At 36.9% G+C, this 17,269-nt stretch overlaps 1 protein-coding gene across 4 annotated transcripts in view; it reads right to left on the reverse strand.

Moving 5' to 3' along the window:
* Nucleotides 1-17,269, reverse strand: part of HERC4 (HECT and RLD domain containing E3 ubiquitin protein ligase 4) — a 148,414-nt gene that overhangs the window by 115,911 nt on the left and 15,234 nt on the right. For all 4 annotated transcript variants that reach the window (XM_047760965.1, XM_047760963.1, XM_047760964.1 and 1 more), the window contains exon 3: nucleotides 2,381-2,540. In XM_047760965.1, the coding sequence (XP_047616921.1) occupies nucleotides 2,381-2,540 (160 nt within the window). The remainder of the gene's footprint in view (nucleotides 1-2,380; nucleotides 2,541-17,269) is intronic.

The raw sequence follows: 17,269 nt of genomic DNA on the forward strand, positions 1-17,269 counted from the left end.
GATTTAATCCTTGGCCCAGGAACTTGCATATGCCATGGGGTGTGACCGTAAGAAAAATAGTAATAAAAGAAAAGTTTCTCCTTATAATTACCTCTCTTTACATTTATTAATCATCTATGGATTACTAAAATCTCTTACACTATAACTGAATAGCAAAAAAAAAAAAATGTTAAGTGTGAGAATTAGATAAAGTAAAAATAAGGGAAACAGAAAGTTTTGCCACGAATCATGGTTTTGAGAATACTGACTTAGAAAACCTAAAACATAAGTCCCTTTTCAATCCTAAAAACATAAGATTCTTAAAATCTTAAATAAAAAATCCCATTCTCTGACAATTACTTACGAGAGGGGAAAAAAAGCAGTAGAGGATATGACAAAATGTGAGATATCTCTGTTCCTATGAATGCTTTGTATTATGCAGCCAATAACCATTTGGCTACAAATTAACATTTTCTAAAAGAAATCAAGATTGATATGACTAAAAAAATTCAATTTACTTAATTTTAAGAAAAAAATTTTTCTCCCAACAGCACCACCATTAAGAGACATTAAAAGCTGGGAAGTGTGTTTGTTATCTGTTAATATAAAAGAAATAAAGGTGAAGAAATTTGTTTGGGGCGTTTTGTGGAATTTGGTTACCAGTTCAATAAAGAAAACATGTGAATGTGATTTAACCCAAAATTTCAATAGTTTTTTACTAGAACAAATGTAAAATGTCAAACTAAAGATGAAAAAAGTTTTCAATATGCTAAAACAAAACAAATACTTAAAAATATACGTTAAGTTTTTAAAAAGACATATATATATATGTGACAGAAGATTATGAGCTTATTGAAGGAACTAGCTGCCTTTCATAATTAAAAACTCATTTCTAACAATGGTTAAGAGTTCCTGTTTTGAAATGTATTAGTTCTTATGCTTCATTTTCTTATCCTAGTAGTTACCACTATTTCTTAAACCAAAATAAACATTACCCAGGTTAAATTAAAAACAAAATACCTAAGCGTGTATATAAAAAAATGCTACCTGGAATAAATCTAAAATTAGTTTAATACCTTGGTTCCCTGGAGAGTTCTCTTTTGTCCCTATAACTATTACTAGGAAGAAAAAACAAGAGTTTAAGGAGGCAAGAATTTGTATAATTTTAAACACAAAGCATGAGTTAGTGTATTAATTATGATTTAAAAGAAATTGAATACTCTTATTTAAATCTTTAAATTTTTACCTAGATATGTTCATGCCTACAGTTTTTAATAATAAAGCAATGGTTACCTGTCTGTCCTACATTAACCTGTTAAGACCACAACATTGATGAGGCATAGTTTATTTTTTTTATTTTTTTGTCTTTTCTAGGGCCACTCCCACAGCATATGGAGGTTCCCAGGCTAGGGGTCCAATTGGAGCTGTAGCCACCGGCCTATGCCAGAGCCACAGCAACGAGGGATCCGAGCCAAGTCTGCAACCTACACCACAGCTCACGGCAATGCCAGATCCTTAACCCACTGAGTGAGGCCAGGGATCGAACCCACAACCTCATGGTTCCTAGTTGGATTCGCTAACCACTGAGCCATGACAGGAACTCCACTTTTTTTTTTTTGGTCTTTTTTTGCCTTTTCTAGGGCTGCACCTGCAGCATATGGAGGTTCCCAGGCTAGGGGTCGAATCAGAGCTGTAGCTGCCAGCCTACACCAGAGCCACAGCAATGCAGGATCTGAGCCACACCTGTGACCTACAGCACAGCTCAGGGTAACGCCAGATCCTTAACCTGCTGAGCAAGGCCAGAGATCGAACTCACAACCTCATGGTTCCTAGTCGGATTCGTTAGCCACTGAGCCACGACGGGAACTCATAGTTTATTTTTTAATTTTGAAATACTTCTATGATGAATTAGTGGTTAGCTTAAATTAAATTATGGTCAATGCAATGTAAAAATGAAAGTGACTGATTCTTTTTACACTTTAAGCATGTAGGACTAAGGGACTTCTACATTCAATAAAAACAAGACTAAAGAAACAAGAGAAAGAAATGTGCAACTAATATTTAATAAATATTTCAACAGCTGAGATACTCAAGATAGTAGAATGGTTTAAATTAGTCTAACCCAGTTAAAAATTTTAGTAAGAGAAGATTTATAATAAGCTATGTATTCCCCACCCCTTTTCTTTACGAACATAAATAATTTGGTGAAATACGGAGTACATAAAAAAATAGCACTCAATAGAAATTAAGGGCAAGAACCTACCTAGTAAATGCCTTAAGAACTCAAATGGGAAAAGTAATTAGGTGTCAACTCTTAAATGCCCATAGTAAGCAGAATAATTTAGATAACAAATTCATTATAAAAGACTATTCAAGACCTCTTGCTGGTCACCCTTATTACCTGGGTACTCTGATACATTCCTCTGTTCCTAGCAGGCCAAGTTGTCCATCAGAATCGAGACCCCAAGCATACACCTGGCCCTTGTCATTTAGTGCTAACGTATGAGCTTCTCCACATGAAACAGCTACGATATTTTGGGCATCCAGGGCAACAACCTGCTCTACAGAAATCAAGAAGAGAGACATTACACTCTAGTTTTAAACTCCCAATAAGAACAAAACAGTGTCTTCATCTTGTACAAAAAGCTAAGGCAATGCTGAAATACAGACCAAGTATGACTTCAATTATTCTGATAGATATGTTACATACAAAATTTATATTGCAGTAAATACAGATACATCACAAAGTTTAATCAACTTAGAATCTTAAGTGACTTGAACATTTGGGGGAAGAAATTAAGTTTCATAGATTCTCTCAATAAGTGCTCTTCATTCAAAGCCATTATGAATAAAAGAAAGGACTCCAGCTGAAAGGCAATCATTTAAATAACTCATGCTGTTTGATTTTTACAGTCAAATCACAACTGACATATGCTGAGGAAAGAACTGAAAGGCAATGTGACCATAACAAATAGACTTCAGTTTATGGGCTGCCATTTTAACATCGAAGATATAAAAACGTCACACGTGGTTAAAACATGTTCAAGCTTTAAACCAGAAATTAGTTTAAAATACTGGTCCTTCACAAACTGTCAGTAACCACTGACAAATCATTAAAGAAAGTGAAACTGTTTCCTTAGTCTCTTTGAGATGTGCATTTTCTATCAGTTTTTTTTACCAGTACCATTACACATTTTTTTAAACATGCCACTTAGGAGTTCCCGTTGTGGCGCAGTGGTTAACGAATCCAACTAGGAACCATGAGGTTGCGGGTTCGGTTCCTGCCCTTGCTCAGTGGGTTGACGATCCCGCGTTGCTATGAGCTGTGGTGTAGGTTGCAGATGCGGCTCGGATCCTGCGTTGCTGTGGCTCTGGCGTAGGCCAGTGGCTACAGCTCTGATTAGACCCCTAGCCTGGGAACCTCCATATGCCTCGGGTGCGGCCCAAAGAAATAGCAAAAAGACAAAAAAAAAACCATGCCATTTAAAATTAACCTTTTTTAGCCTAATAAGAAAGCTAAGGGGAGTTCCCGTTGTGGCACACGGAAATGAATCTGACTAGTATCCATGAGGATGTAGGTTCGATCCCTGGTCTCACTCAGTGGGTCAGGGATCTGGTGTTGCTGTGAGCTGTGGCGTAGGTCACAGACACCGCTAAAGATCCTGCACTGCTGTGGCTGTGGGGTAGGCCACCAGCTAATGCTCCAATTCGATCCCTAGGCTGGGAGCTTCCATATGCCACAGATGTGGCCCTAAAAAGAAAAAGACAGCTAAGTCCTCAATAAACTCAGTCTCTTGCTGCAGAAATGTTAAAACCGAATCAATCAGGGTTTCTTCAGAAGCATATTTTAGTTCAATATGCAAATGCAGCTGTTCAATGATAAAGCAGATTACATTAAGGAGGTTTAAATCTCTATGTATAAATGCCAACTGCATTTTGGAGTGGAGATTAGTACCTAGATAGCCTTCATGAATCTGTACAATTCTAAGTACTTACCTTAAAGTACTATGAGCTAATAATGAGTGAATTTGATGAACAGTACATGGGAGTTCATTATATTAATCTCTCATTTTTGTGTATATTTTGTGTAAATTTTTTATAAAATTATACTGTAGAAACAGACAAAAACAAAAAAATAAGTAACATATTGTCTGTCCTCTCCAAAAAAAAAAAAAAAAAAAAACATTCCCAGAAATCTTGGGAGTTCCCGTCGTGGCACAGTGGTTACTGAATCCTACTAGGAACCTTGAGGTTGCAGGTTCAATCCCTGGCCTCTCTCAGTGGGTTAAGGATCTGGCATTGCCACGAGCTGTGGTGTAGGTTGCAGACGCAGCTCGGATCCTACATTGCTGTGGCTCTGGCGAAGGCCGGCAGCTACAGCTCTGATTGGACCCCTAGCCTGGCAACCTCCATATGCCGTAGGTGCAGCCCTACAAAAAGGCAAAAAGACAAAAAAAAAATTTTCCCAGAAATCTTAACTATGAAGAAAGAAGTAAAATGCACAAAAGATCAGTTAAATCTTTTACAGAGGCCCCTGAAACAAGTCAATGTCTCTCCAAAACAATCTTCAAAGGAAATGTAGTAATGAGGAGAGAACAACTGGTTGGTTCAATAACAACATACGAAGAGTACTTAAATTAGATTGCAGTGGCTGTAAAAACAAAGGTACGAAAATACAAGAAACAAAGAAGAAACAATCATTCGTACCAAACATTAATATTACTATATACCTCTCATGCTCCAAGGATTAGAGACACAAAGATAAATGAAACATGAGTTCTAGTCTTTAAGGAGTTTACAATCTATGGAAAAGCAGGTGAGATGAGGACTGTGATTAAATGCTAAGGTAAAGTTATACAAAAGGCAGTATGGAACATGAGATGCTATTAAAGCCTTGAAAGATACTAGGAAGAAATAAATCAGTGACACTTGAGCTAAGTAGCCAAGGAAAGAGGAAGAGATTCCACATACCTATTAGAGAAAATTCAAATTATTTTCTCAAATACAGCAAAACAAACTAAAAGCAAAATGAAAAGAAGGGAAAAATGTTTTCATATATCAAACAAATAACCTTCCTTCCTATTATTTAGAGACTAACGGGGGGGGGGGGGAGGAGAAATAATTCAGTGAAAAATGGGAAAAAGAAGTGAGAGTTCACAGAAAAAGAAATGTCCCTCTATCTAGGGAAGAGATGCTCAACTTCACTGATGAGAGAAATGAAAATTCAAACTACACTGAGAAGCCAATAATATGTTCACTTAGAAAATTCATAGACATACACTTTTAATTTGGGTACCTTTCTTTTCAACTGTAAGCGTTTATATTTATCAAAAGAATTAGAAGCCAATGATTGGAAGAAAATATGTGCAAAAGGCACATCTAATAAAAGACTGTTATCCAAAGACATATACACGTTGAAAAAAAACCAAAACCCTCTTAAAACTCAACAAGAAAATAAACTCTATTAAAAAAACAATGCAAAAGACCTGAACCAACACCACACCAAGACATTCAGATGGCAAGCAGCCATATGAAAGCATGTTCTGTATCATCACAAGGAATTACAAATTAAACTGAGATAACCACTATACACCTATTAAAATGGCCAAAACCCAAAACACTGACAACACCAAATGCTGGTGAGAATATAAAGCAACAGTAACTCTCATTCACTGCTGGTGGACATGCAAAATGGTAAGACACTTTGGCAATTTCTTACAAAACCATACTCTTGATTGACCCATACTCTTCTATGAAATATCATGTTCTTTGATATCTACCCAAAGGAGCTGAAAACTTACATACACACAAAAACCTGCACACAGATGTTTACAGCATCTTTATTCTTAATTGCCAAAACTTGGGAGCAATCAAAACATCCTTCAGTAGGTGAATGGATAAATGCGGATAGACAGTGGAATACTCTTCAGTGCTAAAAAGAAATGAGCTATCAAGTCATGAAAACACATGAAGGAAACTCAAGAGAATCTGAAAAGGCTACAAAATACATGATACAATAATTTGACATTCTGGAAAAGACAAAACTTTGGAGATAGTAAAAAGATTAGTGGTTGCCTGGGGTTAAAGGGAGGGAGGGATAAATAGGCAGAGCACCCGGGATTTTTTTGGGTAGTGAAACTATTCTGTACGATACTATTACTATTCTGCACAATACTACACTGTACATGCATTTGGCAAAACCCACAGAATGTACATCACAGAATGAATGCTAAAGTAAACTATGGACTCTGGATGATAACAATGTGTCTATGTGGGTTCATTAATGGTAAAAAAAAAAAAAAAAAGGTACCACTGTGGCAGAGGCTATGGATAGTGGGGAGGTCATGTATGTGTAGTATAGAGTATATGGAAACCCTCTGTACTTTCTGCTCAATTTTGCTGTGAACTTAAAACTGCTCTTAAAAAGTTTATTTAAAAAAAGTTTGTTCATAAACAAAAACTCATGTATCAAAATAACATTTTTCATCTTATAGAAACCCAAAAGTTTGATAACAATCTGTTGGGGAAAAAGGCACTCTTGTATACTGATGGGGGGGTACAAAACAGAACCACCTTTATGAAAAGGAATGTGGTGATACTTAACAAAACCATACGCCATTACTTTCTGGATCCAGCAATTCCATATTCTACAGATATATCTATAAGTATTAAAAGGCAGCAGAATATGCCACCCTAAAATACACCACTTTGGCATATGGGTCATTTTGAGCTAAAGGCCACTAAGAAGCAGCAGATGTAAGAAAAGCTCTCTGCTCTCCCTGAAGTGCCTAAAAGCAGGACATAAATTTGTAAATGTGTCCCCCCTTCTCACTCTACCAGGAAGGACAGAAGTTAATCACTGAAGACAACTCTAGACCTGTACCAGCTCAGAGACAGCACCAGGAGAAACCACATTACAAACTTTAATAACCAGCCCTTATCTTTCATAAGCTCCCTCAAATATTTACCTTCCAAAAATTTGTCACCACAGAAATTCAGTCTTTTTTGTTTTGTTATTTCTATATTTATTATTCTTTTGTTAAGATGCTATATAAGACCATGTTCTACTACCCCCTTGAGTTACTCATTACTGAGTGCTTCTGTAACAAGGCAATAAATTTGTTATGTTTTTCTTTTGTTAGTCTTTCCTTTGTCTAGACAGGCCCCAGCTGGAGAACCTAGGAGAGAAGTGTACAAGTACGTATGTGCATGTGTGTGACTATGTGTGTATTTACATATATTTGCAGTACTGTATCTAATAACGAAAGACTGAAAATATTCCAAGCATCCATCAATAAAGGTTTCCATCCACACCCTGGGATACTATGCTCTGAAAAAATAAAAGAGGGAACTTCTACATGCTGATATGGAAAGATTTCAAGGGTATATTATTAAAGGAGAAAAAAATCAAGTATGGAATAAAGTACACGATTTGTTATTTTTTTGTGAAGGAAGAGGGAAGAATATGAATATTCATATTTGCTTACAAATATTCAAAGATAAAAAACTAATAAACATAGTTACCTACAGGAGATGTGGTTAGAAGAGGAAACACTGGTCAAATATTAAGAGCAAACCTCATCAATGTGTACTATATTATTTTGATTTTGAACTGTGTGAATATATTGTCTACTCGAAAAATTTAAGTAATTAAAAAAATTTTTTTTTTTGTCTTTTTGACATTTCTTGGGCTGCTCCCACGGCATATGGAGGTTCCCAGGCTAGGGGTCTAATCGTAGCTGTAGCTGCCGGCCTACACCAGAGCCACAGCAATGCAGGATCCGAGCCGCATCTGTGACCTACACCACAGCTCACGGCAACGCCGGATTTTAAAAATTTTTAAATAGAACATAGTTGTATGTCTTGGGAATAGTATTTAATCAGGAATTTCAGATATCAAAGACACAAACCCATAAGTTCTTCATAAAATTTTTTTAAAATTACTCATTTTTTCTAAATGGCTAATCAAAATGAAAAGCCTCAACCATTTCCCCCCAGTACACTAGAAAGTCAAAATGATGTTCTATTTGAGACATTTCTCATCCAGGTCAAATTCTGGTTGAATACTTAAAACAAAATGGCCTGAAAAGAGAGCAAAAATGAAGGGGGAATAAATGAACCTAGCAAAACAAACCAAAAAATTTACTAGAAAACCTGGTTTGATGCACTGTATGAATAAGAGCAAAAAACAGCGTTCATTCCAAACAGCTAATATTTTTTGAGCGTTTACTATGTACCAGGTACTACACTAACTCTATTAAAATTTTAATCACTGAGCTCCATTTTCGTTTCAAGGCCAAGGAACACAGAAAAAAGAGGGATAAGTAGGGATTAAATTTGCCTTAATTTAGGTTAAGTATGGATATGTAAGTAAAAGGATAGAAAACAAAAGAAAAACTTATTCCAGCAAGCCCACTGAAAAACAATTGATTTCTCTGATAAATGGGGGCTACAGAAGATGTTAGAACTATGAACACATAATGTCTAAAATTGTTGGAAACAGTTTAATAATAGCACATGATCATTAAAGTTGTAATTCAGAAATGAGGTGTATTTTTAAAAAATAGAAGTACACACAAAAATACGTAGCAAAATGTTAACTGTTGGTCATTGTGTGATCCTTTCAATTTTTCTTTATGCTTCAAAATGTTCATATAAAGTTTGAGAGAAATAACATTGTTCATATCAGTTTTTATGGTTCAGTATTTCTCTTAAAGAAAAAAAAGGAACATTCAGTTTTGAAAGGCACAAAAAGGCAAAGAAAAGTTAGGTAGAGGAGACTGTCCTAAGAAAAATACATTTTTCTGAAATAGGAGCAAAAACAGAAAAGATAAAGAACTAGAGAGATATACCCATCTTGTAAATACTGAGAGCAGATATATTCCAAATACAAATTTAACAGGTTCTAGCTCATCATTACTTCTGGTTCTTCCTACACTTTCATTGCTAAAATGCATTATTTTTGAAAACTGATGGTACATAATTTGAGGAGAAAAAGGCTCCATAAACATAAAACATCATCATTTTTGGATTTGTAAAAATCAATTAAAATGTTCAACCTAATGACAGGTTTCATCTCTACATCATTTATTTCCTCCAAATTACCTCTGTATGCACATCTGACCTCAGCATTTGTTCACTAACCAACTGCATCAAATAAATGTTGCTGCACAAAGATAATGGGGGAAAAATAGTGTTGCACACCCTTTTAGCAATACAGAATAGGTCCAGGTTCTTGTTGTAAAATGTTCAATGATGAAATTCTTCCGCCTGAGTATGGATCAGAACAACCTATTTCCTCTGGAACCTAACAAATATAGTAATTAATTCCTGAGTGTGTGAAAATTCATGTAGAATATCATCTCTACACTCACTCTTTTAAGAGTTCTTAATGATGAATTTCACCATATGCATATAGTGGTACTTTCTACATTCACCTTCTAATTTGTTTAGTAATAGTGAGTATGTTCCTCTCTAAGTTTTCCTCTCTTTGCCATTATGGAGAGAAAAACAAAGTTTTTACATTCTCAACTGTGGTCAAAAAAGGCCACAAAAAGAGAAAAATAAAAGCTACAAAGACAGAGACCCCAGACTTCTTTCTCACTTCCTTAAAATATAATGCAAAACTCTGCACAATGTATGAAGAAAAGAATGCTAAATATGACGATTTATTTCACCACTGCACCATCCTTCTAGGAAACCCCATCATTGTTCCACTTGTAATTTTTAGTCTTTTTATTTTAGTCTAGTTGGGAATACACTGATTCTCATTATTCATAGTAGTTATGTTCTATGAAGTTCACCACAGATACTTATTTAGCAAATACTAATCACTGCCCCTAGAGGAAATATAAGATTAGGTTGCTACAAGCCTCTGATCACATTTCATCATCCAATCAGTTCATAACCTTGTTTTGTGTTTCTGTTTAAACACATCTTAATTTATACTGCTGATGCCGTAACACTGAATTCACAGCCAACCTCACTGTACTCATGTCTCAATGAATGTTCTTACAAGGCTTATCACAGCATTTTTGTGCTTAGGAATACTAGACAGCACCTCAGCAGTTTGTTCAGAGGACATTTTAAACAGTGAAATCAATAACAAGAAGTGCAAAAATGCAAAGAATGTGGCCCTAAATATACTGCAAAAAGTACGTATCGTAATAAGAAGGCAGAGTACTGCTTTGTTGAACCTCAGCTGGGGCTGTACACATAAGATACTCACATTTTGCAGCTCTGCATGTGTGCACATCCAGAAATGACCATGAAAAGCTCCCTGAGTATTGACTTAGACTGTTTTGTTGTTGTTTTGGGGGTTTTTTTGTTTTGTTTTTATTTTTTTTTATTTTTTTATTATTATTTTTTTTGTCTTTTTGCTATTTCTTTGGGGCCGCTCCCATGGCATATGGAGGTTCCCAGGCTAGGGGTCGAATCGGAGCTGTAGCCACTAGCCTACACCAGAGCCACAGCAACACGGGATCCGAGCCACGTCTGCAACCTACACCACAGCTCATAGCAACGCTGGATCCTCAACCCACTGAGCAAGGGCAGGGACCGAACCCGCAACCTCATGGTTCCTAGTCGGACTTGTTAACCACTGCGCCATGACAGGAACTCCTTGTTTTTATTTTTTTAGGGCTGCACCTACAGCATATGCAAGTTCCCGGGCTAGGAGTCGAATCAAAGCTGTAGCTGCTGGTCTATGCCACAGCCACAGCCACAGCCACGCCATATTCAAGCTGCCTTTGTGACTATACTGCAGCTCATGGCAACGCGAGATCCTTAACCCTCTGAGAGGGGCCAGAGATTGAACCCACATCCTCATGGATCCTGGTCGGGCTCGTTACTGCTGCACCACAAGGGGAGCTCAGACTCAGACTGATTTAATAACACTACACAGAGTACATCTTCCTAGATAACCAATCACAAAATACACAAGATGGTCTATTAAAGAGTTCTTTTGTTAAACAGGTTTAAACTTGATAATAAGATATAACCATCAATAACAACATACTCTGAGAAACTTGTAAACAGAAAAAAAAGAATGTTGTGCTTTGGTTACAAAGGTAATAATATAGAAACACTATTAGTAACATATTCACAACTAACATCTCTTAAAAGTTGCATTTTATTCAAAATTCTAAAACAATTATTTGAAGGAAAATATTATCATGTTACTCTATATTCTCTTTCATCTACAGATCACAAAATCTTACTGTTATGGGATAACTTCAGTTCCTCCAAAATCCCTATGTTGAGTCCTAACACCAGTACCTTTTTTTGGAAAAATGATCATTGAGGACATAATTAATTAAGATGAGGTCATATGGGCGCAGGCTAGACCCTTAATCTGATTTGTATCCTAATAAAACAGAAAATTTGATTACAGACAAGCCCACAAAGAGAACTGAAGGATTGTGAAGGAATGCCTAACACAATGCCAGCAAACCACCAGAAGCTAGGAGAGGAGGCTTGGAACAGATCCTTCCTTTTTAGCCTTTAGAAGGAACCAATGCTGCTGATACCCTGATCCTGGATCTTTAGCCTCCAGAAATGTGAGATAATACATTTCTATCACTTAAGCCATCCAATTTGTGGTACTTTGTTATGGCAGACCTAGCAACTGAATATACTGAAATAAATGTTTTCAGGATCAAAACATTCCTGTAAAGTTTCCAATTCTAAACATGCATGCCTCTGACCAACAAAGTTTCCCTTTGGGAAACAATAATAATGACAGGAAATAATCTGATTTCCAGTAATAGGTAGGTAAATAAATTATGGAATACCCATGTAATAGAAATTAATAGTTCTATTAAAATGATTATCTATATAGGGAAGGAACAGCAATGCAGGATCTGAGCCAGGTCTGCAACCTACATCACAGCTCATGGCAACACCGGACCCTTGACCCACTGAGCGAGGCCAGGGATTGAACCTGCAACCTCATAGTCACTAGTCGGATATGTTTCTGCTGTGCCACAATGGGAATTCCCGATTCTGATTTTTTTAAAAGATGAAGACATTAAGCACTTGGGATTAATGAATAACACCAATAAATAACCCAGAATGCTTTTTTTACTTTAAATAATCATATTGCTAATTTTGTTACAGAGATAACAAATAACCAAAGGGCTATTTTACTCAAGGCATGTCCTTCCTTACTCTCTCTTTTTTTTTTTTTTTGGCTTTTTTAGGGCCAAACCCATGGCATATGGAGGTTCCCAGGCCAGGGGTCCAAATGGAACTACAGCTGCCGGCCTATGCCACAACCACAGCAACACAGGATCCGAGCCATGTCTGCAACCTACACCACAGCTCACGGCAACATCAGATCCTTAACCCACTGAGCGAGGCCAGGGATCAAACCCACATCCTCGTGGATCCTAGTTGGGTTTGTTAACTGCCAAGCCATGAGGGGAACTCCATGTCCTTCCTTACTCTTAAAGTAAAATTGTTTACAGACACTTTTAAAAGGATATCTAATATAATGCATATAATGATCATCATAAAATATAATTAAGAATTAAATAAAACTAAAAACATTAATGAAAATGCTCATTCTCTAAAATTATTACCAATAATTACCAATAGGAATTTGGAATAGTGTAACTTAAAAGTCATGAAAACATCTTAATGGGTTCCGTGATAACTTAAAACATCTTAGTTGACAGTCCACAACTAAGGAACTCTTTATAATGGATATGTTTTTACATTCATATCCCCTTTATGCATTTTATCTACATACAAGTATAACAATTATGTGCCTGGTACTGTGCTAAGCACTTTATTTCATCTCGTTTAATCCTCATAACACCATGAAGCAGCAGGTGTATTATCATCCCTGCTTCACAGATAAAGGCACTAAAATATAAATATTTCCCTACTTATTGAACTGCTGTCCTTTTAATATCACTTGAACAACAAACAAGATTATGTTTTAATAATTTATTTTCAAAATATACTTTAAACTGCATAAATATTTAGGGCTTTACAGTATTTTTTCTTTAGGAAAGTGCTTTCTGGATGGCTAGAAACTGTTGAAATTTTAGCTGCTTTAAAGAGGAAAAGAGAAGCAAAATTGAAATACAAAGACCCCAACATAAATATAGTATCAATCAAACAGTTGCTTTATTTCAATTTTTTTCAAGACTAGCAAGAATGAATCCTCAAAATATATTGGCAGAGTTCTTATTCTGTGTTTTCTTAGATTCTTTATTTGGCATCCATTCATCACAGGGCTAATTATAATAACTATATTTTCTTACTTTCTCTACTCTTAATGCTGACATAGGAAGGGTGGGAGGAGGGGCTTACAGACACCAAAAGTGTCAGCCCCTCCCAAGGGCTATCTAATTCCTAAAGATAACAACCTGCCTACTAACACGCCTTTCTTAGGCAAACTGACCAATCCAGAGTTTACGCCACTAACTATCTCCTTATCTAACTCTCACACACAGAACCAGTATTTTTCCTACCTTAAATCATCCCAGGGCTAGGTAGTAGCAAACGTGAAACCAATCCTTTAGACCAAAGGCTGGAGGAATTAAACTAGCCAATCTAAACTATTTATTCTACCCAGTCTGCCATTCCCAGGAAAACCACAATAAAGGCTACAACCTAAGATCTCCCCTGAGTTTTTGCTTTCTGCCTCCTGACCACCCTGGTATCTTCCCCTGCAGCTCTGTGTGGCATACAGTGAGCTCCTCCCTCTGGAACCAGTGAGTATAATAAACTGCTTCCAAGCTGCATTCTCATTTCTCCTTATGGTCACATTGACTTTATCATACCATACCCAACATAAAAATTTAAAACTACTTTAAGAATGTATAGTTATAAATGAGTATGTTTTGGTTATAAAGTAGCTGATCGCCATCAGCTTATCAAAAGGAGAGCCTATCTACAATTTTCCTTCCTTCCTATTGTACACCCAATAAATAAACACATTGATCACATGTTCATTCAACAAACACTCTTGTGTTCCCTCTGTGTGCTACATAATTATTGTGACTTTAGTGATAAAGATGTAAGAAGTTTTTGGAGTTCCCATTGTGGCTCAGTAGGTTAAGAACCCAGAACCTCATAGTGTCCATGAGGATATGGATTCAATCCCTGACCTTGCTCTGTGAGCTAAGGATCTGGCACTGGCACAAGCGGCAGTGTAGGTAACAGATGTGGCTCAGAGTCAATGTTTCCATGGCCGTGGCAGGAACAACCACATGCTGCAGGTGATGTAAAACATGTAAAAGGTTTTTACTTTCCAGGAACTGATGTGGTAGAGTAGACTTTTATCCAAATAATTATATGATAGGAAGACAACGATGCAACTTATTTACTCAATGCCAGAAAACTGTGCTTGATACTGCATAAAACACAAGACTTGGGTTCTGGTAAGAGTAATAAGGGAGATGTAGGAGAGTATACTTCACCTGGGCAATATTCAAGAGACAGAAACAGAAATATGCTATAGAACATTTAAAGAAGGATGGACTGAAACAGATCAGTTAGCTATGGCCACAATTCTTGCACAGACTACTAACAATCTAATGAGAATAAAAACAAAGAATTTTAGATTGAGATTGGACAATATTAGGGGCCCAAAGGTTAAAATAACTAGCTCAAGCTCACATATTTAACCATTTGCAAAGAAAAAAAAAACAAAAAACAGAACAAGAGAAAGTTAATGAGGAAAGAAAAAGATTTGGCAACTGAATCAATATTGGTGCTATAGGTTAGTAAGCACACCCAGAGGTGTCTCTAAGATTTGAAGCTAAGTGAATTTAAGAAGTATTAATAAATAAGAAAGAGCAATTGGTTTCGCAGTTTGTTTCAGAAAGACAAAGACAGCTAACTTACAGTACAGTGGTTACCATTTAAACTGTCCCTTTTTTGTTCTCCACATTTCGTTGGTTATATAATCTCAGAAATATGCCTATTTGTCTTTCCTTAATGTGTAAATTTCTCCCATAGACAAACACAATATAAGCAGGGGATGCCCATTTATTAACAGCTTACTTATATACTAAGCAAATACCAGGCACACTGGTATAAAATAACTGCAAATACAAAATAAAAGCAGAAAGCTGTAGGAGTTCCCGTTGTGGTACAGCAGGTTAGGAACCTAACATCTTTTAGGAGATGGGTTGGATCCCTGGCCTCCCTCAGTGGGTTACAGACCTGACATTGCTGTGAGCTGCGGTGTAGGTCACAGATGCTGCTCGGATCCCATGTTGCTGTGGCTGTGGTATAGGCCAGCAGCTGCAGCTCAATTTGACCCCTAGCCCTGGGAACTTCCATATGCCAAGAGTGTGGCCCTAAAAAGCAAAAAAAAAAAAAAAAAAAAAGTGGAAAGCTGTAACAAAATGCAACTATTTTAAATTTAAAGGTCAGCTTATCCCTTTGGGAAGAGCAGGTTTAAAAGTGTAAATAAGCAGAATTTGTGTCTGCTCCTCAAAACATCAGTACATAAACTATACTTTCTATCATAGACTGAATGCCTTGTCCTCCTAAAATTCATATGCTGAAATTCTAACCCCCAAAATGATGTTATTAGGAAGGTAGGGCTTGTGGAGGTAATAATGTCATAAGGGTCAAACCCTCACCTCATAAGGGTGAAGGGTGAGATTAGTGACCTTTCTCAGCTCCCTTACCTCTCTGTCATTTGAGGACACAATGAAAAGATGGCCATCAATGAACCAATAAGCACATCCTGCTAGCACCTTGATTTGGACTCTCCAGCCTCAAAAACAGTAGGAAGTACATGTCTGTTGTTTAAGACACCCAGACTATAGTAATTCTGCTGTAGCAGTCTGAATGGACTAGGAAAATTTCTAATTATTCTTCATTAAATATAAATTTTTGAAAATAAATGATGAATCTAATTTCTATCATTTATGTGTTTCTCACAAGAACAAAAAAGGCATCTTTGGTTTTTCTATTATATTTTAAAATAAGTCTAACAGTAAAGGAATCCTACTCATTTTATATCTTGTTCCAATATAACATTACCTCCAAGTGAAACACACATATATATTTTTTGAAATTTTGGCATAATTTTTGAGTATGAGCTCCAATGAAGTAAATAAAGACAAAACATAAGTAAGTACTTTCATGATTAGCACAAAGTCTGGGACAAAGCAGAAAGACACTATTGAATAAATGCCTGAATTTCAGTTGTAAATCAAAAGATATGTATTATTTAGGAGGTAACCCTATGGCACACTGGGTTAATGAACTGGTGTTGTCTCTGTGGCGGCACGGGTTTGATCTCCAGCCCAGAGCAACTGGTTAAGGATCCGATGTTCCTGCAGCTATGGCACAGGTGGCAGCTGTGGCGTGGATTCAATCCCTGACCAAGAACTTCCATATGCTGCGGGTGCAGCTGAAAAAGGGGGGAAAAAAAGGTATGTGTTGTCTATCTCAAGACAAATATAGAAACGGCATTATTATCCACTTCAGTGTAAGGCTTACCTAAAATTAGATTCCCACTTTAATATTAACAGCCCTTCTCTTTTAAGAAAACACTTATTGAGCACTTACCAAATGCCAGGCATTGTTCTTTGCACTTCATGTTTATCTCGATCCTTACAAGCACCTTTGGCATGATTATCCTAATTTTGCTTTATTTATTTATTTTTGGCTGCACCCATAGCATGGGGAAGTTCCTGGGCCAGGGATGGAGCCCCAGCCAAAGGAGTGATATCCTAATTTCACAGAAAAGAACACTTAACACAAAGAGGTTAAGCTATGTGCCCCAGATAACACAGCTAAGAAGTTTAACAGCCAGGATTTGCAGTCTAATTCCAGAGCCGACTCTTATTAAAATAATAATAATAATAATAAAAAGAAATAAATAGGTCCATATGGGGCGGGGGGCACACCAGCACATGCAAAAGTTCCTGGGCCAGGGATCAAACCTGCACCACAGCAGTGATGACGCCAGATCCTTAACCACTAGGCCATCCAAGAACTGTTTTATCTTTTTCTAAAAAAGGTATGGAGAGTTCCCATTGTGGCACAGTGGAAATGAATCTGATGAATATCCGTGAGGATGTGGGTTTAATCCCTGGCCTCACTCAGTGGGTCGGGGATTCAGCATTGCAGTGATCTGTGGTGTAGGTCGCAGACTCAGCTCAGATCCCGCATTCCTGTGGCTGTGGTGTAGGCCAGCAGCTGTGGCTGATTTGACCCCTAGCCTGGAAACTTCCATATGCTGCAGGTACAGTCCTAAAAAAAAAAAAAAAGGTACATAGTGAAAAATCTCTATCATCCATGTCCTCTACCAGTC

Source organism: Phacochoerus africanus, chromosome 15, assembly GCF_016906955.1.
Source record: "Phacochoerus africanus isolate WHEZ1 chromosome 15, ROS_Pafr_v1, whole genome shotgun sequence".
Taxonomy (NCBI): Eukaryota; Metazoa; Chordata; class Mammalia; order Artiodactyla; family Suidae; genus Phacochoerus; species Phacochoerus africanus.